Here is a 26,209-nt window from a genome sequence, read left to right as displayed (position 1 = left end):
TGGTAAAGTTTATGTAATATGTATTTTATCACAATTTAACATTTTAAAAAATATAAATGACAGGAAAACATTAACTGAAGTTAAGGCAACATTTATTTGATTTCCTTATAATCATATTACCTAAGGCAGAAGTGGTGGTTACTTGGCAAGAATACAATTTCTTTTAACGTCTTCTTTAGTTCAGAAATCATATTTCACTGGTACAAATCTGAGAGAATGTACTTCTAGCATGGGCTCCTATTGATGATCAATGTATTTTTGTGTCACCATGGCTTGATCAAATGCAATCGCTGTTTCAATGGCAGGGCATGGCCAGCTGTGGCAGCTGCTCTGAAGGTCACTTGTTTTACTGTGGCCTGGCCAAGCAGAGTAAGAGTGGGTCACAGTGAGCTCACTGGTCTCTTCAGGCTGTGCTCTGAATGATGACAGCAATACCTTGGCCGCCTCCAATGCAAGCTGATCCAATGGCATATTTTCCACCTCGACGTCTGAAAAAGAAAGCAGTGACTGAAATCTACTCTAATTTAAAAATTAGATTAATTAAATAGAACTAATAACAATCCCATTTGCATTATTCATTCTTATTCAGCTCATCTGCTCAATCTTTTCCCCAGTCCTCAATATTGGTATGATTACAACAGGAAAAGACTTTGGAAAGCTGAAAGTTTTTAATTAAAAAAAAAAAAAAAAAAAAAAAGGGAGGCAAACTAAAAAGGAGATGAGTGGATTTAGGGTTAGAGGACCTGAAACACATACACAAGCTTGCATGTGTTATGGGAAAGAAGTGAGAAGAGGAGGTAACTGGATAAACAGGGGAAGCTGGGGAAGGGGATGAACATTCAGCTCCTTTAATTTATACAGTGAGAGCCTCATGGCACCTTAGAAGAAATGTAATTAATAAAGTTTGTCCCTATGAAAGGGCAGATAATTTAGAAACTATCCATGTCCCTTTCATAAAAATTAGACTCTTTTAAAGTACTCGTCACTCCTAAGATGATGACTTTGAGAAAATTATCCAGGAATTATTTCTGTATGTGTCAAACTTCTGTATATGTCAATCACCTATTTCAACTCAGTGAATCATTAAGTGAAATAAGAGTCACATTTCCCCTGCCCTAACAGGGAGTCAGAGTAATTTTTCAGCCTGACTTACTTGGTTTTGTTTGCAATTTTTGTACAAACAGAGCAGAATGTTCCAAAATTAGATAGTACCAGAAGGAGGAGCTCTTCTATCAAAACTGAAAAGTACCGAACACACAAAAGGTTCCTGTGGAACCCTGGAAGCAGTGAAAAGAAAAACTTAGCTCAGACCCAAATTGTCAGTTTGCTTAGATTTCATAAATTATGGCATCTAGATCAGTACTCACTCCGTACTTTTTTTTCTAAAATAAATTTATTTCACTCCTGTAACTGGCACTAAAACACACGTGCCATGAGAAGCAGGGCCTCATTATCCGCTCATGCAGTGAACACAAGCTGAGTGGTGCATAAAGACTGGACACACAGAGGAAGAGCTTGGTTCCTAAGTGCAGAGCCACTAACACGCTGACTGACTCATCTAAGAGACCAGATGAAAAGCACTACCCAAGTAACTTGTTCCTGGTAAGAGCCTGTGCAGGAGACATGAAGAATGAAAAATGTTGGAGTGTTTTGGGGAAACCTAAACCCATGCATTTCTATAAAAAACAGCAAATCTGAAATGCAGCTATTTCTAGCAAGTACCTTAATTCATGAACCAGGTGTGCAGTAATTCTTGATCCAGATCCTCCCAGTGGGTGACCCAAAGCAATGGCTCCTCCATTCACATTGGTTTTACTTATGTCAAGATCCAAACTCTTCTCAACAGCCAAGTACTGGGGAGCAAAAGCTTCATTGACCTTAAAACAAAAATTAAAGCACTAACAAAAATCCTTACTCACAAACTAATTTTTAAATGAGAATGGTCGAGTCCTATCAATAGCTAAGTCTGCTGTTTCTTCCTGTTTAAGTTACCTCACAAAGTTATTATATCTACAGTCATTCTGTATAAAGCTATCAGGTTTGAAATGTGTGCATTTACTAAATAATTTTAGTCAAATGCATCCCTTAGAGGAAATTCTCAGTAATCCCGTAAATTGACACATACCAGACACAGTGGGATATTGTAGAAAGTCCACAGGTTTTAGAACTGGATGGATGGTTCAAATATTGGCTATATCATTTGTTAGGGTGTGACCCTGTGTGTATTCTTTGAACTCTTTAAATTCACAATGTGGCAGAACTGAAAAGTATCATATTATACTTACCCAAACTTGCAATTACCTTACTTCAAGTTTATAGTACTGTATTATCATATGATCTTAATTCAGGAACTTTATAGATAAGGAAACTCATTCTAAGAAAGGTAACTTTTGCAGAGTTGGGATAAAATTCATTCTGTGCTCTTTCCTACTATACTCTGTGGTCTCTCAAGATGGTGCCTCATTTGTGCTGAGATCCACCATTATCTTTCTACTCTACAGAGCCATCTTCAAGGAGATACTAAGAGACCTAGACTAGGTAGTGAAACTAGGCTTCTGAACCTAGGAAAACTGTTCTGAGTTATGTCCTTGAGAATGTATACATTTACAAATGATTACGAACAACTTTCCAGAGTAGATATACTTCAATAGTTTTAAATGTGAAGTCTAAAGTGAGAAATTTAGTGGTACCTATTTGCTGACACAAATATAATAAATTAAGCAGCCTCTTTGAGGCTCTGATCTGTGATCTACTAAAAGTAGAAGAGATTTAAGGATAAACCACTTGTCTGAAATCATGGTTTCCTATGTGAGAGATTATCATAGAGGAAATCACACCTGTGCCTACGCCTTCTCTATTGAATTAAATATAGTCAGATTTCCTTTGTTCTGTTAGTTATTTCCCAATGCCAACATCACATGCTTAATCACCTAAAATTTTCAAATACTCCAAAAGTGTGGAACGTATATAACCATCTTTGTTTCTCCACCTCTTCTTTTAATTATGCTAAATGCTGAAGACACTTTAGTGCTAATACAACATTTAAAAAGAGATCACTCAATAAATTTAAGTTCTAGTGTCAAAAATTATGATAGGTGCATCCGAAATCAAGCTATGACTATCGTATAAAAGCCAAAGATACATTTAGATACATTTAAGGGAGGGGGCTCTATTTGGGGAGAAGGGCAAGAAACTTGTAGATTTGGTACTAGATATGGCTTTTCTATTATGTCAATTATTTTACATTTCTTTACTTTATTAAATTAAGTTAAAGTTACTTTTCTCCCACCTTATATAATATTCAACAGGGATGTTAATAGTCTAAAATGTAACAGTTTTATAGAGTAGTAAGAAATTTCCAGGAATTTATACTTTAGTAGGAGAAATCAGGCAGTTTGAATATTCAAATAAAAGTAAAGCATTTTAACCAGGTGGGGAAAAGGATCAACACAAGGCATCTAATGAAGGTACTATTTATTTAGATGTACATCATTTGGAAAGGCTAACTACAATGAAATTCAAAGAGCAATGAGACCAAATTAAAGTCATTTATGCTATAGAAGTACATGGTTTATTCATGTTGTAAAAAAAGAAAGAACACTTACCTCTACCAAATCCATGTCCTTAAGACTCAGTCCTGCTTTCTTCAGTGCTCCACTGATAGCAGGGACAGGACCTATATAATAAAAATCTTTTATAAAAATATAGAAATAAATGTCATCTTATATTTATGTATCAAGCTTCTCCTTCTTTCCAAGTAAGGAAGAAATAATGCAGCAATTATTAGTAGCCACAAACCTTACTATCTTGACAGTACCTATTAAATGAAGTGACAATAAAGAGGCAGAAAAAGGGCCCGGGCATGGTGGCTCATGCCTGTAATCTCAGTACTTGGGGAGGCTGAGGTGGGAGGATCACTTTAGGCCAGGAGTTCAAGACCAGCCTGGCAACACAGCAAGACCCGGTCTCTTAAAAAAAATAATAATAATAATAAAAATAAACTGGAACCAAGGTGAAAAGTTGTTTATACATTCAAACTGCAGATAAAAGAATTACATGAAAAGTTCTACCATAAACAGCTTTAAGATTTAAAACAGCCAAAGGAATCATATATGGGATTTTATAGTCAGTTATATTAATAGATCATAATTGATATCAAAGACCAAGGCAGAGTGAGTGCTCTCCTGGGAGCCAAGCCATATGCATTCATAGCACAGAAGTTACTGTGGCTACACTCTGAATTTTCAGGCCCATTTGGATAAAAGGCAAGAAATAGCAGCAGTATCGCCACATGGGCACAGAGAGATGGGAAGCTACGAGGCACTTCAGGGAAGGTTTTATCAAGTAAGGTGATGTTTACAACTCCAAGGGTAGGCAGAAAATTTAAATAAAACATAACTTCTAATTTAAGAAATGCAAGCCATCTAATAAGACTTCTGAAATAAACTTTAGCTCCCAGATTTCTGATGATCTAATGAGAGTTTAATATTGCTCATAATTTAAGTAAATCCATATTTTTTTCAAAAGGTAAAAAATTTGGGTAGAGATGATTATCTACTTTTCTATTTGTTCTTGAAGAATGAAACTGCCAAAAATGTCTACAAAGAAAAATATGTGGTATGTTCTGCTGAATGCAAGTAGTCAAATATTCAGCATCAAGTTTCACAAAAATCAGTATTTACAAGAAAGGTATAATGAAACCTAAATATAATATTTATTTTGTCACGCAGTTAAAATGCTCTTTGGACAACAAACCGTGTGCTTATTGATTAGGACTGTCCAGGTAATGCATTTCAATTTAAAATGCCAGTTTCATGTGGCTACTGATTTACTACAGGATCCAATTCCAGATTCTCTTTGTATGTCTAAAGCATGAAAATGTGAAAATGAGATGGGTATTCAGTAGTAAAGCATCAGTTATCCAGCCTGGTCAGGGGATGAAGTAGCTAACAGTGGTGACAGATACATAAAAGGTAGACAATGTTCAGACCACTGTACACACTTCCTTGTCTGCATAAACAACACAGCAAGCATGACTCAGTATGTTCACTTTAACTCAGAATCCACCATAACAATACGCTAGGCCCTAACTTGATTTTTAAAGGACTCTTCCCAGACCACTGTTATTTACTGGGACTCAAGAAGGTTTAGTATTCTTGTTAGGAAAAGGAGACCTTATTACTAGTCCTGTTTCCTGTCACTAATAGCTATGCAACTTTGTGCATCTCTCTGGGCATCAAGCTACTCATCAATAATGCTCTGAATTGGTTTTCAACCTTTTTCTCTTTAAGCATCAGGATTCTTTCTGCATAAGGAAGCCGAGTAATAGATAATGCCAGAACTGCTCCAGCTGAAGAGGCTCAAAGTTCCGCCCACCACCCTCTACCATTGCCCACCCCTGAGGAATTCCAGGGAGTGCTGTCTTTCTATAGCTGTGTACTTCCTCAGAACACTACTATTCTCTTCAAGTCATGGCTTTCCCCCACTTTTTTTTTTTGGTCTGCAGCTATTCTGCAGGGCTAAGGATTGCTAGTTGTTAGGTAATCATAGGACTGAGGACCCACTATTCTTGTAAGTAAGTTAGATTAACAAACCAGTTGATACTCAACAACTTATTCTCCCCGCTTATTCATCTGGGATGCTTCAAGTAGTTACCTTGTTTAATCCCATTACTACACACAAGTGACAGACAAGCTTCTAGATGAAGGGGGCAGCTGATACTGTGGGACACCTGGAATGTACAGCTCTGTTCAAGCCCTGAGGAAAAATGACAGTCCTACCACAGTGGCATTCTTTGTATTTTAGGGCAAATATTCAGGCCCAGGAACAGAAGGAAGGAAAACAACCCTTTCTTTGCTCACTGGCTATGCTAATCTATCAGAACCTATTAAATACGGTTAAACAGTAAAAGAAGTATAAAATAACCAACCCATGTCACATATATTTGTTTGATCATCAAAAGCACTAGGTGTATGGGGGAAAAAAAAAACCAAAAGAACTCTGCTCTTGTGCTGGGCGTGGTGGCTCACGCCTGTAATCCCAGCACTTTGGGAGGCTGAGGCGGGTGGATCACCTGAGGTCAGGAGTTTGAGACCAGCCTGGCCAATGTGGTGAAACTGTCTCTACTAAAAATACAGAAATTAGCCACGTGTGGTGGTGGGCACCTGTAATCCCAGCTACTGGGGAGGCTGAGGCAGGAGAATCACTTGAACCCGGGAGGCAGAGGTTGCAGTGAGCTGAGATCACGCCACTGCACTCCAGCCTGGGTGACAAAGTGACTCTGTGTCAAAAAATAACAAAACTAAACAAAACAAAAAACAAAACCCAGCTCTGCTCTTGGGCTCCACTCTGAACCTACTGAAACAAAATCTAAAGGTGTGGGATTATGAGCGGATTTTGACAATCATCTGGGGTTGGGAACCACTGCCCTAGATATCAAAATAATAAATGCCATAACAACATATGGATGTTTAATTTTTCCACCACCTTCCATTTCTAAGACAAAAGTTATGTTTTGCCAATAGTGGATAGCCGAAAGCTAATAAGCTTCTAAGATTGACTTTTCACAGGTGTCAAAATATCTTGCAGTTCTTGCTGACATAAATTTGAGACACATAGTGAGAGACGACAAGCTATGAACATGCCAGCTTTCTTAGGAATTCTATACAGAAATATGTCTTCTCTAAGGGACATGGCAGCAAATATGGTTGAGTATTAATCCCAAATCAGTGTAAGTGGTATTGTTCAAGTAGAACCCGTAGGCTTACACTGAAGGATCTCTGAGATGACAGGTTGGTAACAGGTTCTCCTCCTTCTCTCTTGGAACCTACCTCAGAACAATTTAGTTACTCAAAAAAGGGCTAAACAATCTGAAATCTATACCCTAGGGCAGGCTTTTCCTTAGAGTGGGAGGTTGTATGTAGGTGGGATAGATCAAAGTTACTGAGCACCAAATTTTATTTTTCCAAGTGAGGCAACTAATTGGTTCCCTGTTCCCCCAGAGAATGACATGAACTATTAAAATTCAGCATCATGTGTGGTTCCTAGTAGTGCATCCAGCAATAGAGTTCCAAATTTTTTCCAGCTAGTACTTTACCAATCTAAATAATTATTTATAAGTCTTTATTTTGCTAATACTCACCTGAGCAAGAGGAATATTATTTTGACTTCCTGAGACTATGCGTTTAACTCACAGTGAAGAGAGCACTTGATTTCAGAGACTTGGATTCATACCCTGGCTGTCACTTACTGATTTGGAACCTTACAAGACAACCTCCCTAAGCCTCAATTTTCTAATTCACAAAGAAGTCTCCCTTACTAGAGACGTGGGAAGACTGAATGAGGTACTTTCATTGTGTGTAAAACAACCAGCAAGGAGCTGTGGTACCACCTTCTCCACACAGCCTTCTCTATTTCACCCCAGGATTTCTCCCATCTCATAATTTATTTTATCTTGTCAGGATCACGTTTCTGTTTCGATTATTTCTGTTATTTTCTGTGTGTTGATTTCTAAACTCTCAAAGGAACAATAAGATATGATTACTGTGTGTTGATTTTTTAAATCTCAAATGGACACTAAGATATGATTACTTCCTCCATGGAGTTTACACGGTCTTGGTTTTTCTATTGTGTCTAGGATAGTTCTTCATAAAGATTTTTTATTTAAACTGATCACCAATCTTCTTTTCTCTACAGGTGACCTTGGTTTGGCCACTTTTTCAGGACTCTAAATGCCAAAGAAGACTTATCTCCAGAAATATTATAGAACCGGTTTGTTTTACTACAAACTTACCAATACCCATGATAGAGGGATCACATCCAGATACAAAGTAGCCCACAATTCTTGCCAGTGGTGTGAAGTTATGCTTCTTAACAGCATCTTCACTAGCTATGATAACAGCTCCAGCACCATCAGCTATCCCCTTGAAAATAAAAATACTAGAATAACTAAAGGCTAAAATAATCCAGTTAATCAAGGTTTGAACTAATGGAGTAGTAGTATCAGGAATATGGCAGGACATAGGAAGCCAGTGCACAATCTGAGATAACAACTAGAAAAGTGGTACTCTGGTGGATGAAGGAGATTTTTTAAGGCACAGAACACAACTTTACTAAAGAAAAAGGAAAAGGGTGTCAAGGAAAAACTTCTTTCTAGATGTGAGTAGATGTAAGAAAAAATACGATGAACTGTATGCATGAGAAAAAAAAGTTTGAAAACCAAAATAAGCCAGTTAGATTTGTTTCCGAAATGTCTTAGTTCGGAAAAAACTAAGAAATCAGAAGAGTATTATATAAATATGAAAAGATTTTGTGTGGGACTATGAAAACCTACATTGATTGAATATGAACACTATTAGTTTAAGCTAAACAACTAAAGACTGGCATAAAAAGTATTTACAAGATACTTCATGATTATCTTGCGTTGAACACATCAGGAAGAATTGAAGCTAATCTGTGTGGTGATACCAACCGATGCATTCCCTGCAGTGACAGTTCCATCTTTCTTGAATACTGGAGGAAGTTTCTGTAACTGTTCCAGGGTGGTTTGGGGCCGAGCATGCTCGTCTACCTGCATTGTCTGTTTTCCTTTCTTTGTCTTCACTTCAATTGGTGCCATTTCATCATTAAAGTAGCCAGCATCATTAGCTGAAAAACAGTAGAAAGACTATCATAAGAATAAAAGAAACATGAATGTAAGTCAAACATATTCAATTTCTGATCTACCCTTTCCTCACAGTCTACTTTAAAATTGAGTCTTTATTATTTATTTATTTTTAAGATGGAGTCTTGCATTGACGCCCGGGCTGGAGTGCAATGGCACAGTCTCAGCTCACTGCAACCTCCGCCTCCCGGGTTCAAGCAATTCTCCTGCCTCAGCCTCCCCAGTAGCTGGGATTATAGGCGCTCACCACCATGCCCGGCTAATTTTTTTATATTTTTAGTAAAGACGGGGTTTCACCATGTTGGCCACGCTAGTCTCGAACTCATGACCTCATGATTCGCCCTCCTTGCCTCCCAAAGTGCTGGGATTACAGATGCGAGCCACTGCACTCAGCCTGAGTCTTTACTACTTACTTACACAACTTATCATCCATATTGGAGGATTCATGATACCATCATGTGTTTATGTAGATGTATTTTGCATCTTTTAAAAATTATATTTTTAAAAATTATATTTTAATTTCTTCACTACAATTTTTTTTTAACCAGGTACTGCTAAGAGTGTTAGCAGCATTTGTCTGTTAGCTATAGACGTAAAGGCACTAAGTGGATTTAATGCCCCTTTTAAACTTCTTTTGGTGAGATAAGCAATTAAAAAGTTACCAAGTTATCTATGCCACAAAGTAATCTAACAAACTTAACAGTGATAGGCAACACGAAGAAATTATGGGAGCAATCACTAATACAATTATAAGTAAAACATCTTACCTACTTTGACCTCCACTGACTAGAATGTACTGTAGTAATCTACAGCTTCGGAAATAGGGTCAGGAATCATACTAACCTAATTTGGGTATCACTTTACAATTGGCAAAATACTTTCTTTGTATGCCCTTAGTGATTTTACAACAACCTTATTAGATAAATAGGGAAAGCAAATATTGTTATCTCTATTTTACAGAGGTTCAGTGAATAAATGATTTGACTGAGCTTGATAACTTGTGCATGGTAGAAGTAGAAACAGAACTGATAACTCTTGACTTCCAGACCAATCCTCTTCTACTATGAACATATAACTAAAAAAACACAGATGAGTTGGATGGCATCAGCTCTATTCCACTTATCCTTCTGAAATGCTAAGATGGACTTTATCCTCATTACTTCAAGCATTTAATACTCCTAAATAAGAGTTTCCACTTGCTTTAACAGTTTAATTTTTAAAATATCACATTTCTTGAACTGCTGTCACATTGCCTGTTTTGGACTGGCGCTATAGCAACCTGCTGTGCTACACCAGGGCACTCTAACTAGAGTCTCAGACTAGTTCTAAGTCTCCGAGTCAGGTACAATGATTCTTAATTAGGAATGCGAGAAGGAAAGCATAAAAGACCCAGTGGGTCTTTTCCAAACACATTACCCCTTCTTATGATTATGATATGGCTTGTGGGAGAGGACATCCTCTATATTCCAGTTCACAGTGAGCTATCACCTCTGACAGAGTGTATCATATTCCTCAGCATGTTCTACTGACAACAGGACCAGTTCAGCACAAAATTCAAGGGTCCATCTAGGGTCAAGTAGCAATACCACTTTTTAAGTAGTAGTAACTTTTTCAAAACAGAAATTCCCAGTTAATTTTGCAATAATTAATAAAATATCTAATCATCTAAAAACGAATAATGAAAAGATGTAATAATTCTTAAAGGTATGATTTGTAAATATTATATAACCATAATAGAAATGATGAAAATATTTCCTATAGATATTTATTCTATAGATACTGATATTTTCCAATTTCACTCACCAGCTTTCCATCTCTGCTGTGACTGCAGGGCATATTTGTCACATTCTTCTCTGCTTATTTTGTGTTTTACAGCAAGATTCTCTGCAGTCATTGCCATGGGGAGCTGGACATGCTGATCTGTTAATCCCGCCCATAAAGAATCTTCCAGCTATTAAAAGACATTAATAAAGTGACTTGTTAAGGCATTACCTTTTAAAAGTAATATATCATAAGTTCTTTAAATAACACTTCCAATAAACAAAAGTAAAATCAAGACTTTCTGATAACCATTTACTATTTTCATATTCCTATTCGGTTCTGGGATATTTTCTAAAAACATGCAATGTTTTTGAGAACATTCAATGTCACACAATAAAATGCACACATTCTCTGTCCCTCTCTAAATATGGGTCTAAGAACAGCCAACAGGACTAGACGTGCATGGTGAGATCACAGAAGTTACCCTACAATCAAAAACTAAATCCTCAAGGTCATATTTTGTAGAAAACCTGACAATGAGTCTTCATGCAATGTTTTCTTATAGCCACCTTTGTAAACCAGCCCTGAGTTCTGTAATAAAGAGTATATCTTTCTCATCCTGTGCCTCAGTGACAGGAATAGCTGGTTCTATCAGTTACTATGAGGCTGAAAAGAACTTGGGACAGGCTCTCAGAGTCACAGAAAGGTTGTTAATTATTATTCAAGTAGTTAGAGTCTCTGCTAAGTGTGTCCCATTTTGCTGCGTCATCAATGTTTGACTCACTGACTTGTCTTTATAAAGGATATCTCAAATGTGTTTCATGGCTAAAATCCACATAGATTCTCTTAAGTCTCATTCCTTTCAACTTTCAAAAAGGTCAGGTGAGAAACCGGGTGAACAGTGTAAGTCAAACATTACTATTGAAAATGCTAAAAAATATAAAATGTCAGTAGCCCTTTCACATGGGAATGAGAAGAAAACATAATTCTTTATCAGTATTGTACTATCATTCTCAAGTTGTAGCTCTCAAAGATAAAATCAGTTTTTTGTTTGATTTGGGACAATATAATCTGTATTCAAAGATGTTTTGTGTGATGAAGAAGAAATCTATTCTGAGATTGTCCCAGAAATAAAACTTCTATAAGTCACATTAAAGATTTAATTACTCAGATTACTTATTGTTTAGTAGGGAGATTAATTCACCCTTTTGTCTATCTTTTTAATCCACTTCTTCCCTTCCTCCATCTCTCCCATGCCTATGGCCACTTACACAGGATAATTATACTACTAGAGGTCTGCTGAGATAGAATCTAATTTCATATGGGTTAAAAATGTCAAAACTAACAACCAAAATAGAGTTTTGAAATAGTTTACAAACTTCTAATCATTCATATCTTGCCAATCCTCATCAACAAAATTGGTATCAAAATTGGTTTTCACTCCCATAAAAAGGTACATTGTTAAAATTACTTATATAATGCTAATAAGAACTAATTCTTTTAAATTTTTATGGTTCCAACCTTGATATCTGATCCCAGCTTGGTTCCAAAACGCACATTTCTGACACAGTAGGGAGCTTGGCTCATGCTTTCGGTTCCTCCACATAAAACAACTTCAGCGTCTTTAACACAAATTTCCTATTTAAAAACAAACAATAAAAACTCCTTTAACCGTACCCAATGTATTAAGAAACATACTGATTTTACAAATTAATGGTAAATACAACAAATATTGTACCCTAGCTTACAGTGTCTCAAAAGGAAATTCTTTTAAAGTAACTGTAAAGCAAACGCTAACGTATCCATTACCAAGACGTAGGGGGAGAAAACTAAAAGGTTTCAATCATGTTTGCCTGAGTAACAGGCCCTACCTACATTTGGCTAAGAATAGTAATACTTAACACAATATAAACCTTGAAAATCAACAGAGATATTAATATCTGGCATAAATGTACAGCAGATAATAAAGGACAAACCCTTTAAAAAGGCAAAAGAAAAATTTATCCCATTAATGGAGGTATCCGAACGAGACCAGAGATTTACAAGAACTAGTTCAATCTAGGTGGCTCATAACAAGGAAATCATTTCATTCTTCCAACACTTTCCACTGTTTGCCTTTCTCAGAAAAGCAGCAAATAATGAGCCTCTAAGAAAACCTGATGTTTCTTAAAATTATTACTAAGAAAAATGAGGTCCGTATTTAAGATATATCGTTACAGAAACAAATTAATGTGAAAATTGTTTATTAAAATACGCCTCTGTCTCTTATTTTGTTTGTAATAAAATGAAGACTTTTACAAATGAAATTGAATTTCACTTTACTCTCTTCCCTGTGTTCAAAGAAACAAATGTATTTAACCAACCATCCTTTAAAAAGGTCAAACTAGTTTGTATTTCTAACAGCATCATTCACTTCCTTTGAAATAAAACACATTTCCTTATCCTCTCCTAAATTCTTGAGAGTTCCTGCTTGCCTCACAGTCTTTATTCAGTGCCTCACAGTTAACGCTCACAGACCTGGGTTCAAATTCTACGACTCAGTAACCTTAATGGCTTTAATAATCAGTTTCCTTGCCTGTAAAATGAGAATAATAATAGTTCTTGCTTCATAGGATGGTTGTAAGATTAAGTGAGATATTGAATGTAAATCTAGCAGGGTGCCTAGCATGTAGGAAGCACTTGAAAAGAATGATGAACATATTAACTTTTAAAAATATTGTAGTAAAGTATATATGTATATAATACCATTTTAACCATTTTTAAGTGTACAGGTCAGTGGCATTAAGTGTATTCATAGTGTGATGCAACCATTACCACCACCCATCTCCAGAACGCTCTTCATCTTGCAAAACAAACTCCATATCCATTAAACACTAACTTTCCCTCACCAGCCCCCGGGAACACCATTCTACTTTCTGTCTCTATGAATTTGACTACTCTAGGTATCTCAAAGAAGTAGAAACATACAGTATTTGTCCTTAAACATACAGTATTTGTCCTTTTGTGACAAGCTTATTCCACTTTCAGGTTCATTATTAGCTTTTTTTTTTTTTCTTTTTTTTTGGAGACAGGGTCTCACTCTGTTGCCCATGGCTGGAGTGCAGTGGTATGATCATGGTTGACTTGACCTCCAGGGCTCAAGCAATCCTCCCTAAAGCTAAAGTGTTATATTGCAGTGGGACATTTCTTCTAGTAACTATTAACATATTTTCAGAGAATTTAAAAAAATGTTGTCCATACCTGACATCCATTCACAATGGACTGGAAACCAGAACCACAGAGCCTATTAATCGTGAGAGCTGGGGTCTCCTTTGGGACTCCCACACGCAAACCCACATGCCTTGCCAAATATATAGCATTTGAAGAACTCTAGAAGAGAGAAGGAAAATAAAAATAATATCCTCTATAAATCTAGTAATTAAGAACAAGCACCAAATACATGGAAATGTTGGCAATCTATCAAAAATGATAAACTATATGGCTCTAAGGTAGGACAAAATACATCTAAGTACAGCATATTATATCTAATACATGTTTACAATTTGACTAAAAACTATAGTCAATAGGGTTTTTTTCTATTTTTTTATTGGGGTAAAATACACATAACACAATTTACCATTTTAACCATTTTTAAGTGTATGGTTCAATGGTATTATTTAAATATATTCATAATGTGTAACCATAGTCAATTGGTTTTCAAATATATTAAAGATAATTGCCACTTAGAGAAATCCCACTAAGTCCTTAATATAAGACAGAAATTTATAACAATTAGAGTTATTTAAAAATTGAATAGGCTATCCTAAAGTAGTATGCTCCTTAACAGAGGAAGTATCTGAGGCTGTGGTTCTCAACCTTGGTTGCAGGCTGGAATAACCTAGGAAGCTTTATTACATACTCATGCTCAAGTTCCTAAGCAAATCAATTAAACCAGAAAGGCTGGAGGTGGGGCCTGGGCATCAGTAGTCACTTTTAAAAAGCATCCCAAGTAATTCTAATGTAAAACAGGCTGAGAACTGCATACTTAGGGAGAAGACAGATGAATGACTGGTCAGGAGACTAAGAGGTAGGAGTAGACCACCGCTCCCCAAACTTTAAAATGCATACAGGGGCATCTTGTTATAATAAAATGTAGGTTCTGAATCAGCAGGTCTACGTCTGCCTGAGATTCTGCATCCTAACCATTTCCCTGGTGAAGCTGATGTTGCTAGTCCAAGAACCACACTTTGAATAAAAAGAATGCCTTAAAAAAAAAAAAACAGTAACAACCAAAAATATTAACAGCCTGTTTTGGAGGCTGTTAGCAACAGCAAAAACAAGTCTGACAAAATGTAAAAAATTGGTCTATCACGGTACAGGGTTTTAGGATGTTCATTGTACTATTCTTTTAACTTTTGTGTAGGTTTCAAGTTTTTCAAAACTCAACAAATTCAGTACATTTATAAGTTAAGGGTTTTGAATGCAGATGAAACTGGGAGGAACTCAGTATAACATCAATTAATCTACTAACTTTCATTTGTTGACTGAGATGAAATTATTTTACAAATTAATGTCATTAAAAAACTTCTTGGTCAATGGATATTCTTTTGCCAAGGTTTGTCAAATATTGCATATCAACAGAATAAAAAAGATTTACACGATCATCTCAGTCAACAGAAAAAGCATTTGACAAAATCCAACACCCTTTTATGACAAAAACACTGAACAAACTAGGAACAGATGGCAACTTTCTCAATCTGACAAAGGGAATCTATAAAAAATCCACAGCTATCATCATACATAAAGGTGAAAGGCCAGATGCTTTTCCCCTATAATCAGGAATAAGACAAAGATATCCGTTTCTTATAACTTCTATTCAACATCGGAGATTCTAGCCAGGGTAATTAGGGAAGAAAAAGAAAAAGAATCCACATTGGATTTCATTGTTTCTTAAAAAATAAGTAAAACTCATTTATTCCAAATGATATTTAATAATATTAAACTCAATTAGAAAAGCAGCTTTGTGGTATTTGTCAAATGTCATTCAAAGCATATTCTGTTCTCTCTCAACCATAAAGGCCTAACCCCAAATATTTACCTGTTAAGCACTTAACATCCTTACAAGAAAACTCTATCTTGGCCTGACAGAAAACTTAAGGCAAGAAAAACTGTCTTTAGGAACAGAGGCACAAACACAATTAAACTAATACTATTTAGAGTGACTTTGTGTTATAAAGTTTGAGAGAATACATGCTGGGAAAAAAAAATATTTTAGAAGGAAAACTTTAAAATTCTAGAAAACACAAAAACCAAAAGTATCCAATTTCTATTTAATCTGTTCTAATGCCTTCTTAGGTCAGAGGTAAAAGCTACAAAATAAAATAAAAATAACAAAAGACAATATCGAGAATTCTTTACGAAAATATTTTAGGTTCAACAGACATAACTGCCAAAGAAAAAAAGTCGCTGCTTTTTCTGGATGTGAAGATAACACAATGGCAATATGAACAGAATCAAGTTCAAATGCAAGGCCTAGTGATTTCTGTGTCCATTGTCATTCTCTTTCCTTTAGCAATGATCACATCATTGACATCTTTAAATATATATATCATATATACATATGTGTATATATGAAAAATATAGAAACTGATCAAATATATATATATCTCTATATATATCTATATATATGTAATCTTTTTCATTAGATTATTACCTCCTTTTAGTCCACCTTGGGTACCATAGCACCTATAATAGCCTCTAACTAGGTATCCAATAAATGTTTGTATACTTTAAAGGAATTCTGAACTTTCAATTACCTGCATATGAGTGATTGATTTTGTACATCACACATAGCAAGACAGAGGGTAAGGAAGCATCTTATTTCTTACAACAAACACTGATCAAGCTCCTACAATGTGTAAGAAAATTAGGGGAGGTGTGCTGTATTGCTTGGGTTTACTAAGGTGGCATACAGAGAAAATCAGTTAACTTCAAGTAAGCCAAGGAAGTCAATCTGCTATTTAGGAAGCACTGAAATGCATCCCAAGTCAGATAGACATACAGTTTCTAGAACATATGATGCTTTGAATTATGCATGACATTGATTCTGGAGTCACAGAAATTACTAAAATTACGAATGTATGAAGTCTGTAACTATTGGCTGGGAGTGGTGGCTTACGCCTGTCATCCATCCCAGCACTTTGGGAGGCCGAGGCAGGCGGATCACGATGTCAAAAGATTGAGACCACCCTGGCCAACATGGTAAAACCCTGTCTCTACTAAGAATACAAAAATTAGCTGGGCTTGGTGGTGCACACCTGTAATCCCAGCTACTCGGGAGGCTGAGGCAGGAGAATCGCTTGAACCTGGGAGGCAGAAGTTGCAGTGAGCCAAGATTGCACCACCGTGCTCCAGCCTGGCAGCAGAAGCGAGACTCCATCCCCCCCCCAAAAAAAAGGTCTATAACTATTAACTTGTTTACCATTATGATACGTTAAAGGAATTATTTTTAGAAACTGATCAAACAAGCAATAGGAGTGAACACCTTCCTTTACCCTACTAACCTGCACGACATTGCCTATAATCACACTGTCAACAGTTTCAGGTGAAACTTTGCCAGCAGACAAGGCAGCCTTGGCGGCAAATTCAGACAAGTCAGTAGCAGTGAAGTCTTTCAGAAGACCTCCATAAGCTCCAAAGGGCGTTCGCTTAGCAGCAACGACAAACACACCTATTGCAACAAGAAGAGATTTGTAAGCCATCACAGATTAGTAAATACCTCTAAAAGCTTCAAATAATCTCACCGTGAAACCTTACACAATTTAAAATTAGATGACGGAAATTTCTGTTAGGCAATAATACCTAGAATAAGTCACACCCACGGAAGCAGAGTCTTAAGGATCACCAGTTTGACAGTTTGATCTTTACCTACGTGCAGGTACCAAGAACTGCACTGCATGCTGTTAAGGAAGGAGACCATCACTTACTTCTCCTGTGCACCACCCCCCACCCCTTGCCTAGTTTATAAGACAGTAGGAAAAGAAAAAAGCAAAAAGTTAAAAAGAAACAGAAGTAAGATAAATAGTCAGATGGCCTAGTGCTACCACCCGGCCCTGGTAGTTAAAATAATGATAATAATAATAATAATAATATCAATCCCTGACCTAAACTACTTGTGTTATCTCTAAATTCCAGACATTGTATGAAAAAGCATTGCAAAACTTTCTGTTGTGTTAGCTTATGCATGTAGCCCCCAGTCACATTCCCCACCCTTGCTCAATCTATCACCATCCTTTCACGTGGACCCCTTAGAGTTGTAAGCCCTTAAAAGGGCCAAGAATTTCTTTTTGAGGGAGCTCTGCTCTTAAGATGCAAGTCTGCGGACGCTCCCAGCCAAATAAAGCCTCTTCCTTCTTTAAGCCGGTGTCTGAGGAGTTTTGACTGCTGCTCGTCCTGCTACACTGTGATGTAAAGCCATTCTGGTTAGACAACTTTCTTGTTCTCTGATGCTTCACAATGCTAGAAACATTTGTTGAGAACTAAAATCCTTCTATGTGCTGGAGTATATTGTCTAGTATTACAATAAAAGAATCTCCAAACTAGAAGGTGCCTTAGGGTTGTCTGAGGTCAACCACTCACTCTATTAAGAACTCCCTCTAAAAATTCCTAACAAAAGCTTCTCTCTAAACCTCTGCCAGAAAACTTTCAGTAGGAGGACATATTCTACTGCATGAAGCAGTGTGCTGATCAATGGACAACATAAACTAATGATATTGCTTATTTTTTTGACAGAGTTTCACTCTTGTCGCCCAGGCTGGAGCACAGTGGTGCGATTTCGGCTCACTGCAACCTCCGCCTCCTGGGCTCAAGTGATTCTCCCGCCTCAGCCTCCCAAGTAGCTGGGACTACAGACACCTGCCACCACGCCCAGCTAATTTTTGTATTTTTAGCAGAGACGGGGTTTCACCATGTTGGCCAGACTGGTCTTGAACTCCTGACCTCAGGGGATCCATCTGCCTCGGCCTCCCAAAGTGCTAGAATTACAGGTGTGAGCCACCTGCTCCCAGCCCCAACGAATGATATTTCTTTATATTGAACTAACTCAGCTTACAAAGTCTTCCATCCACCAATTCTAGTTCTATCCAAAAGCACCAACACAGATAGCGATGTAGTTTATAGAATATATGCTGCTTTGAATTTGAATTACATATGCCACCAGTTCTAGAGTCACAGGATGACTCAAGTTACAGACTGCAAATAATAAGGTGAACTATTATAATACCTAACCTTGTTTTTTACTAACTTTGTTTTTAGACTCTCCCTTTCTCCCTTAATCACCTAGCCTTGTTTCCACATGAATAAGCTCTTCCTTAGCTGAGACAGCCGGATGAGGACAAACTCCATTTGGCTCCGTTATTTGCAAGGTTTCAAGGACTCCTTCATACCAAAGAGTCCAATTAACGGATAAGGTACTGAAGCAAACAATGTACAAGTTCCCAGGGTTTTGCTCAAGAGATAACACCATAAAGCCTTGAGTTTGTGTCCGGCAGAGCACACATATATAACATCTTATGAAAGATTTAGAGCCCCTGCACCTGGAACTGTTTGTTTCTCTGTAACCATTTGTCTTTTTAACTTTTTTACATGTTTTCACTTCTGTAGAATTGTTGCAACTGAGCTCCCCCTCCCCTTCCTAACTTGAAGTATAAAAGAAAATCAAGCCCCTTCCTCGGGTTGGAGAGAATTTCGAGCGTTAGCCATCTCTCGGTCGCCGGCTAATAAAGGACTCTTAAATTTGTCTCAAAATGTGGCGTTTCTCTAACTCGCTCAGGTACAACACTATTATCTTTTACTCTTAGAAAAAAAATGGGCAAAACAGGTTACCTTCTACATGTGTATCCCCCACCTCCAGTATCTGAAGTCAGCTAACCTGTAAGTCCCCAAACCCAGTAACTCTCATCTCAGGTACATTAAAGGCATTCTTTCAATAGTTCTTCATTTGACATTAATTCTGACTGCTTTCCTCTAAAGACACTGTAGTTTGCCAACATCCTATTAAAATGTGTCCCTTAGAATACAACAAAACAGCATGCATTTTATCTAAACACAAAGAATACAGAGGAATTATCTACACATCTATTAATACACACTAAGACTATACATTTGCAGCATCACTATTAGTTAAATCGGTGTTCTTGTATGAATAAATGAAAATCACCCCTTCCCAATCACCTACTACCATCTGCCAAAAAAACTTGTGACTATACAAATATATGATTATGACGTGAGTGGTACTCACTCATCATCATTAGAGTTGTACAGTGCAAAACTGGCATATCAGTAAGCAGCATCAGTTATAGCCATTTCATCATATTGACATTCATTAGGCGTCTACTAAATACCAGACATTTTATCACTTTCCACACAAAAGCTAATCTTCCCAACAACTCTGCAAGGTAAATATTATAGCTAACATAGAAGGGACACTTACTATGCAATAGACTTCATGCTAGCACTTTGCATATACTAACTTTATTCTCTCCAAAACAATCTAAGTGCACATTTCCACATCTTGTCAAGAAATTATGGGACTTTTGGCAATGGGTTTGTGATAAGATACTGACCTACAAATTAGACTATTCAAGCATTATACCACTATTGGTATCTAAGTATAATCTTCCAATTTATGTCTATGATCTCTTTCATCAAACAAACCAGACCTAGCCTAAAATATTTCTATTTCAACCTCTCTTTTCATTCCTACTTTGAGAAATTTGCAGTTTAAAGGAATATCAGGAATATCAGATATATATATATCAATATATATAACTATAATTTAGAACAGATCCACTCAGCTTTTTACAGATACAAATTCAGATAGTTACAAAAGGCCATAAATACTAGTTGGGTGCATTACAAATGTTCTGTTCTGGTAAATGGGTTATTCTGTACCATGATGCCTTCCTGAATCTTTTCAAGTTTCTTCTCATCCTCCTACCTTAACAGTCTCTGCCTATTTTTATATCAGTGTTTTCTTTTTTTTTTTTTTTTTTTTTTTTTTTGAGACAAAGTCTTGCTCTGTGCCCAGGCTAGAGTGCAGTGGTGTGATCACAGCTCACTGCAGCCTCGACCTCTGCAGCCTTGACCTCCCCAAGTCAAGTGATCCCCCTGCTTCAGCCTCCCAAGTAGGTAGGACTACAGGTGTGTGCCACCACACCTGGCTAATTTTTACTTAGTATTATTTTTTGTAGAGATGGGCTCTTGCTATGTTTCCCAGGCTGGTCTCGAACTCCTGGGCTCAAGCAATCCTCCCACCTTGGCCTCCCAAACTGCTAGGATTATAGGCATGAGCTACTGCACCTGTTCTATCAGTGGTTGCTTTATTTCATTCTTCTTTCCTCTTTCCATGCCTTCCTCCTAATTTCATTAGTTCTGCTTCTGGTCATGGCCTGCTATGCTCCTATCTGACCAACCCTCCAACAGAAAACAATGAAAAACTCAGGACAATATATGAGAACAACTACTACCTGCAGGTCTTGGAAATGAACAAAACTAGACAGGTAAGGAGAAGAGTTGATACTTAGAGGAAGAGAACAGAACAGGGTAAGTGCCCAATTTATTTATAGCAACTAACTTGAAGATTAACAGTCCGTGATGCATGGAATGGCTAGAACTCTGAAACACACAGTCTTACTGGCTTGAAGAATCAGAGAATAAAGTTCATGGTAAGCACAGCCACTAGAAAGTGAAGAAGAATCTGGGAAAGAGGAGCACCATAGAGGGAGATTCCAAATTTCACATATAAACTCTGCCAAAATATTTGGCTGACTCTTTAGCTGTTTATGTGTAGGTCAGACCACAAGCACCTAAGCCAAGCCTTAAAAAACTGAACTTAGATTTAAACTGTTGCCCACTACAAGGGGAGACACAGTTTATCATGGGGGTGCATGGGGGTGATTCTGCGTACAAAAAATAAATAGCCAACCAATGAATAAGTCAATTCTGTCTGCAGGATTACAACAGAATCCAGTCTCCACAATGTTTCATCTGCAATGTTCATAATACAATTCAAAATTAATCCACATATGAGGAAACAAAAAATATGACTCATTTTCAAGAAAAAAGACAATCAACAGAGACCAACCCCAAGAAGACCCAGATGCTGAAATTAGCAGACAAGGATTTTAAAATAGCTACCTATTATAACTATGCCCAAGGATGTAGAGGAAAATATGCTCCTAATAAAACACATGACATCTCAGCAAAGAAATACATACTATAAAAATCCAAAATGGAAATTCCAAAACTGAAAAATAACTGAAATAAAAAATTCCCTGGATGGGCTTAACAGCAGAATAGAAATGAAAGGAAAAAAATTCAGCGACTTTGAAGATAAATAGAAATTATCCAATCTGAAGAACAGATGAAAAAAAATATTAAAAAACAAAGCCAGAACCTCAAGGTCTGACAAAGGAGGAGGGGCAATTCACTGGAAAAAGGATAGTCTTTCCAACAAATAGTGCTGCAACAACAAAACATCCATATACCAAACAAAAAGAATCCAGGCAAAAATGTCTCGTGGCTCAAGCCTATAATCTCAGCTACTCAAGAGGCTGAGATGGGAGGACTGTGTCAGGATAGGAGTTTAAAATCAGCCTGGGCAATACAGCAAGATCCCCATCTCTAAAAAATGTAAAAAATTAGTTGGGTATAGTGGCATGTGCCTGTAGTCCCAGCTATTCAGGAGGCTGAGTTCAAGGCTACTGTGGGCTACAATCAAGTCACTGCACTCCAGCCTGGGTGACAGAGTGAGACCTCTTACCTAAAAAAAACAGAAATGAAAACAAAGAGATCATAGACTTAAATATAAAATGCAAAACTCTTAGAACATATGAGAAAAATCTACATGGCTTTTGGTTTGGTGATAACTTTTTAGATCTAACACCAAAAGCAGGATCCATGAAGGGAAAACTTAAGTTGGACTTCTTAAAATTGAAAACTTCTGGCTGTGTACAGTGGCTCATGCCTATGATCCCAGCACTTTGGAAGGCCGAGGTGGGAGGATTGCTTGAGCCCAGGAGTTTGAGACCAGCCTGGGAAACATGATGAGACCCTGTTTCTACAAAGAATTAAGAAATCAGCTGAGCGTGGTGGTGTGTGCTTGTGGTCCCAGCCACTTGGAAGGCTGAAGCGAGGGGACTGCTAGAGTCCAGGAGGTCAAGGCTACAGTGGCCGTGTTCACACCACTGTACTCTAGCCTGGGCAACAGAGTGGGACCCTCTAAAAACAAATGAATAAATAACTTCTGCTCTGCAAAAGATGCTGTCAAAAGAATGAAAAGACAAGCCACAGACTGGGAGAAAGTATTTATAAAAACACCTAACTGATAAGGGACTGGTATCCAAAACATACAAAGTGTTCTTAAAGCTCAGCAATTAAAAAAAAAAAAAAAAAAAAAAAAAACAACCCACACAACCCAATTTAAAAATGGGCAAAAGATCTGAACAGATACCTTACCAGAGAAGATATACAGATGGCAAATAAGCATATGCAAAGATGCTCAACATCATATGTCATTAGGGAATTGCAAATTAAAACAACATGAGATACTACTACATAACTATTAGTCTTTTGGATTTTAGAAAGGCTAAAATCCCAAACACTGACAATACCAAATGCTGGTGAGGATGTGGAACAACAGAAATTCATTCATTGCTGGTGGGAATGCAAATGGTATGGCCAGCTTGGAAGACACTTTGGCAGTTTCTTATAAAACTAAACATACCTAACCATATGTATCATGTTTCTTGTATTTACCTAAATGATTTGAAAACTTATGTTCAAACAAAAATGTGCACACAAATCTTAATTCATAATTGTCAAAACTTGAAGGCAACCATGATGTCCTATTGGGGGAAACCACCCCCAATATTTCAATGTAGGTTCTTTCTGTTTTCCCTAAGTGTCAGCCGGTCTGAGAAATAAAGAGAAAGAGTACAAAGAGACAAAGAGAGGAATTTCACAGCTGGGCCGCTGGGCCTAACACCACATATTGGTAGGTCCATGATGCCCACCTGAGCCGCAAAACCAGCAGGTTTTTATTAAGGACTTCAAAAGGGGAGGGGGTATATGAACAGGGAGTAGGTCACAAAGATCACATGCTTCAAAGGGCAAAAAGGAGAACAAAGATCACATGCTTCTGAGGCCAATAAAGATCACAAGGCAAAGGGCAAAGCAAAGATCACAAGGCAAAGGGCAAAATCAAAAACTCCTGATAAGGATCTATGTTCAACTATGCACATATGGTCTTGATAAACAACTTAACAGAAAACAGGCATCAAGAGCAGAGAACCGGTCTGACCTCAAATTTACCAGGGAGTGTTTTTTTCCCCATCCTAATAAGCCTGAGGGTACTGCAGGAGACCAGGGCGTATTTCAGTCCTTATCTCAACCCCATAAGACAGACACTCCTAGAGCGGCCATTTATAGACCTCCCACCAGGCATGTAATTCTTTTCCTAGGGTCTTAATATTCCTTGCTAGGGAAAAGAATTTAGCCATATCTCTCCTACTTGCACGTCTGTTTACAGGCTCTCTGCAAGAAGAAAAACATGGCTCTTTTTGCCCAACCCCGCAGGCAGTCAGACCTTATGCTTGTCTTCCCTTGTCCCTAAAAATCGCTGTTATTCTGTTTTTTTCAAGGTGCACTGATTTCATATGTTCAAACACACGTTTTACAATGAATTTGTGTAGTTAACACAATCATCACAGTGGACCTGAGATGATGTACATCCTCAGCTTACGAAGATAACAGAATTAAGAGATTAAAGTAAGACAGGCATAAGAAATTATAAAAATATTAGTAGGGACGTGATAAATGTCCATGAAATCTTCACAATTTATGTTCCTCTGCCACAGCTCCAGCCAGTCCCTCCGCTCAGGGTCCCTGACTTCCCGCAACAATGTCCTTCAGCAGGTGAATGGATAAACAAACTGTGGTGCAGCCATACAATGAAATATTATTCAGCAATAAGAAGAAGTGAGCTATCAAACCATAAAAAGAAGGAATCTTAAATGCATGTTACTAAGTGAAAGAAGAAAGTCTGGAAGGGCCATATACTATATGATTCCAACTATATGATATCTGGAAAAGGCAAAGCTATGGAGACAGTAAAAAGATCAGGGCTTGCCAGGGGTTCAGAGACAGGGATGAATAAGTGAATCACAGATTATGTTTAGGGTGGTGAAATTAATCTGTATGACACTATAATACTGACATCAGTCATCTGCACATTTGTCAAAACCCACAGAACTATATAATACAATGAATGAACTTGAATGCAAAACATGAACTTCAGGGAATAATAATGTATCAATATTAGCTCATCGATTGTAACAAATGTACCACACTAATGCAAGATGTTAATAATAGGGGAAATGGACAGGACGAGGGAGCATAGGGTATACTCCATACTTTCTGCTCAATTTTTCTGTAAAACCTAAATCTGCTCAAAAACAAAGTTTGTTAATTTTTTCTTTAAAGTCAGAAAGTAAAAAGACATGGGCAGAACCTCAAGGACTAACAAGTTACAGTCACAGGAGAGGACAGAGAATGGGTTTTAAAAAACATTTGCAGAAATAATAAAGAAGAAATGTCCAAATTTGATAAAAAACATAAATTTATAGATTAAAGCTTAGTAAACCTCAACTCTAATAAACACCAAACATAGCACTCTACACCCCCTTCCCCTGCAGCTTGGCACATCATTGTCAAACTTTTGAAATCCAAAGATAACAAAAATACATAAAACATCCAGAAATAAAAATGACATATTGCACACATGGAAATGACCCCAACTTCTCCTCAGAAACAATAGAGTCTAATTTCATTTGTCTCTCTACAAAGTTCCTTTTATGAGTTTCTCCCCTATGTCTCATATTCTAAGAAAGCGTTTGTGAGACGGCAGTGCTAGTAGTGAAATATGCAATACCTACAAAGGAAAGGGTGTGTGTGCGAAAATAAAAACAAAAAAAGAACCTCCCCTTTATCTATATTACTTCTTATTTGATGCTCCCAGACTGTAAAGTTTAGCTCAAGTAAGGCCTTAATTGAACTAATACAATTATTTTGAACAGAGAAAATGTTCTCAATCATATATTTTTGGTTTGGGTTTTTTTTGTTTGTTTGGAGGCAGGGTTTCACTCTGTCACCCAGGCTGGAGTGCAGTAGTGTGATCTCGGCTCACTGCAGCCTCAACCTCCTGGGCTCAAGCAATCCTTCACCACAGCCTCCCCAGTAGCTGGGACTACAGGTGAGTGCCACCATGCCTGGCTAATTTTTGTATTTTTTGTAGAGACTGGGTTTCTCTATTTTAAAAAATAATTTTTTACTATTATTATTTTAAATATTTTAACAAAAAATCTGGGATGCGCAGATACAAAGACTGTAAAGGTTTAAAGGTTTTTTCTTTCAATTTCATAAATTGTATGCCATGTCAATTTTCACTTGATGTCAATTTTACGTGGATACTAAAAGGTCTAAAACTTAACAATCTTTAACACCAAACTGAAATCTCATTTATTGTAAAACACCCTGAAAATTCAGAGGCTAAAAATTTCCCAAGACCGAAAGACAGTGAAGAGACATATTAACCCAGAGTGTAGTGAGTCCAAGTAGCTCCAAGAAAGGGCCTGGGAAGATGTGCTGAGTTGACAGTACAGGAAAAGCACCACTAGGAAAGAAACAGCTCTACCTTTCTATCACATTGTTAGGTAAATATTCACTTAGTACCAGCGACTTCAGGCAGCA

At 37.3% G+C, this 26,209-nt stretch overlaps 1 protein-coding gene and 1 long non-coding RNA gene across 3 annotated transcripts in view; one reads left to right on the top strand and one right to left on the bottom strand.

Annotated features, from left to right (window-relative positions):
* Window positions 1-10,814, top strand: part of LOC105489398 (uncharacterized) — a 136,693-nt gene extending 125,879 nt beyond the window's left edge. For both annotated transcript variants that reach the window (XR_011616884.1, XR_011616885.1), the window contains one exon: window positions 7,696-10,814. This is a non-coding gene — a long non-coding RNA (uncharacterized lncRNA). The remainder of the gene's footprint in view (window positions 1-7,695) is intronic.
* The window catches only part of LOC105489396 (acetyl-CoA acyltransferase 2), a 28,916-nt gene continuing 2,782 nt past the window's right edge, over window positions 76-26,209 (bottom strand). Inside the window, exons 2-10 of the mRNA XM_011754157.2 lie at window positions 16,966-17,132; window positions 13,664-13,792; window positions 11,945-12,061; window positions 10,466-10,613; window positions 8,471-8,646; window positions 7,793-7,922; window positions 3,606-3,676; window positions 1,723-1,877; window positions 76-488 (exon numbers count right to left, since the gene is read on the bottom strand). Of these exons, the coding sequence (XP_011752459.1) occupies window positions 404-488; window positions 1,723-1,877; window positions 3,606-3,676; window positions 7,793-7,922; window positions 8,471-8,646; window positions 10,466-10,613; window positions 11,945-12,061; window positions 13,664-13,792; window positions 16,966-17,132 (1,178 nt within the window). The 3' untranslated portion in view covers window positions 76-403. The remainder of the gene's footprint in view (window positions 489-1,722; window positions 1,878-3,605; window positions 3,677-7,792; window positions 7,923-8,470; window positions 8,647-10,465; window positions 10,614-11,944; window positions 12,062-13,663; window positions 13,793-16,965; window positions 17,133-26,209) is intronic.

Source organism: Macaca nemestrina, chromosome 19, assembly GCF_043159975.1.
Source record: "Macaca nemestrina isolate mMacNem1 chromosome 19, mMacNem.hap1, whole genome shotgun sequence".
NCBI classification, from domain to species: domain Eukaryota; kingdom Metazoa; phylum Chordata; class Mammalia; order Primates; family Cercopithecidae; genus Macaca; species Macaca nemestrina.
The sequence above is the reverse complement of the archived record's forward strand: the minus strand, read 5'-3'. Positions and strand labels throughout refer to the sequence as shown.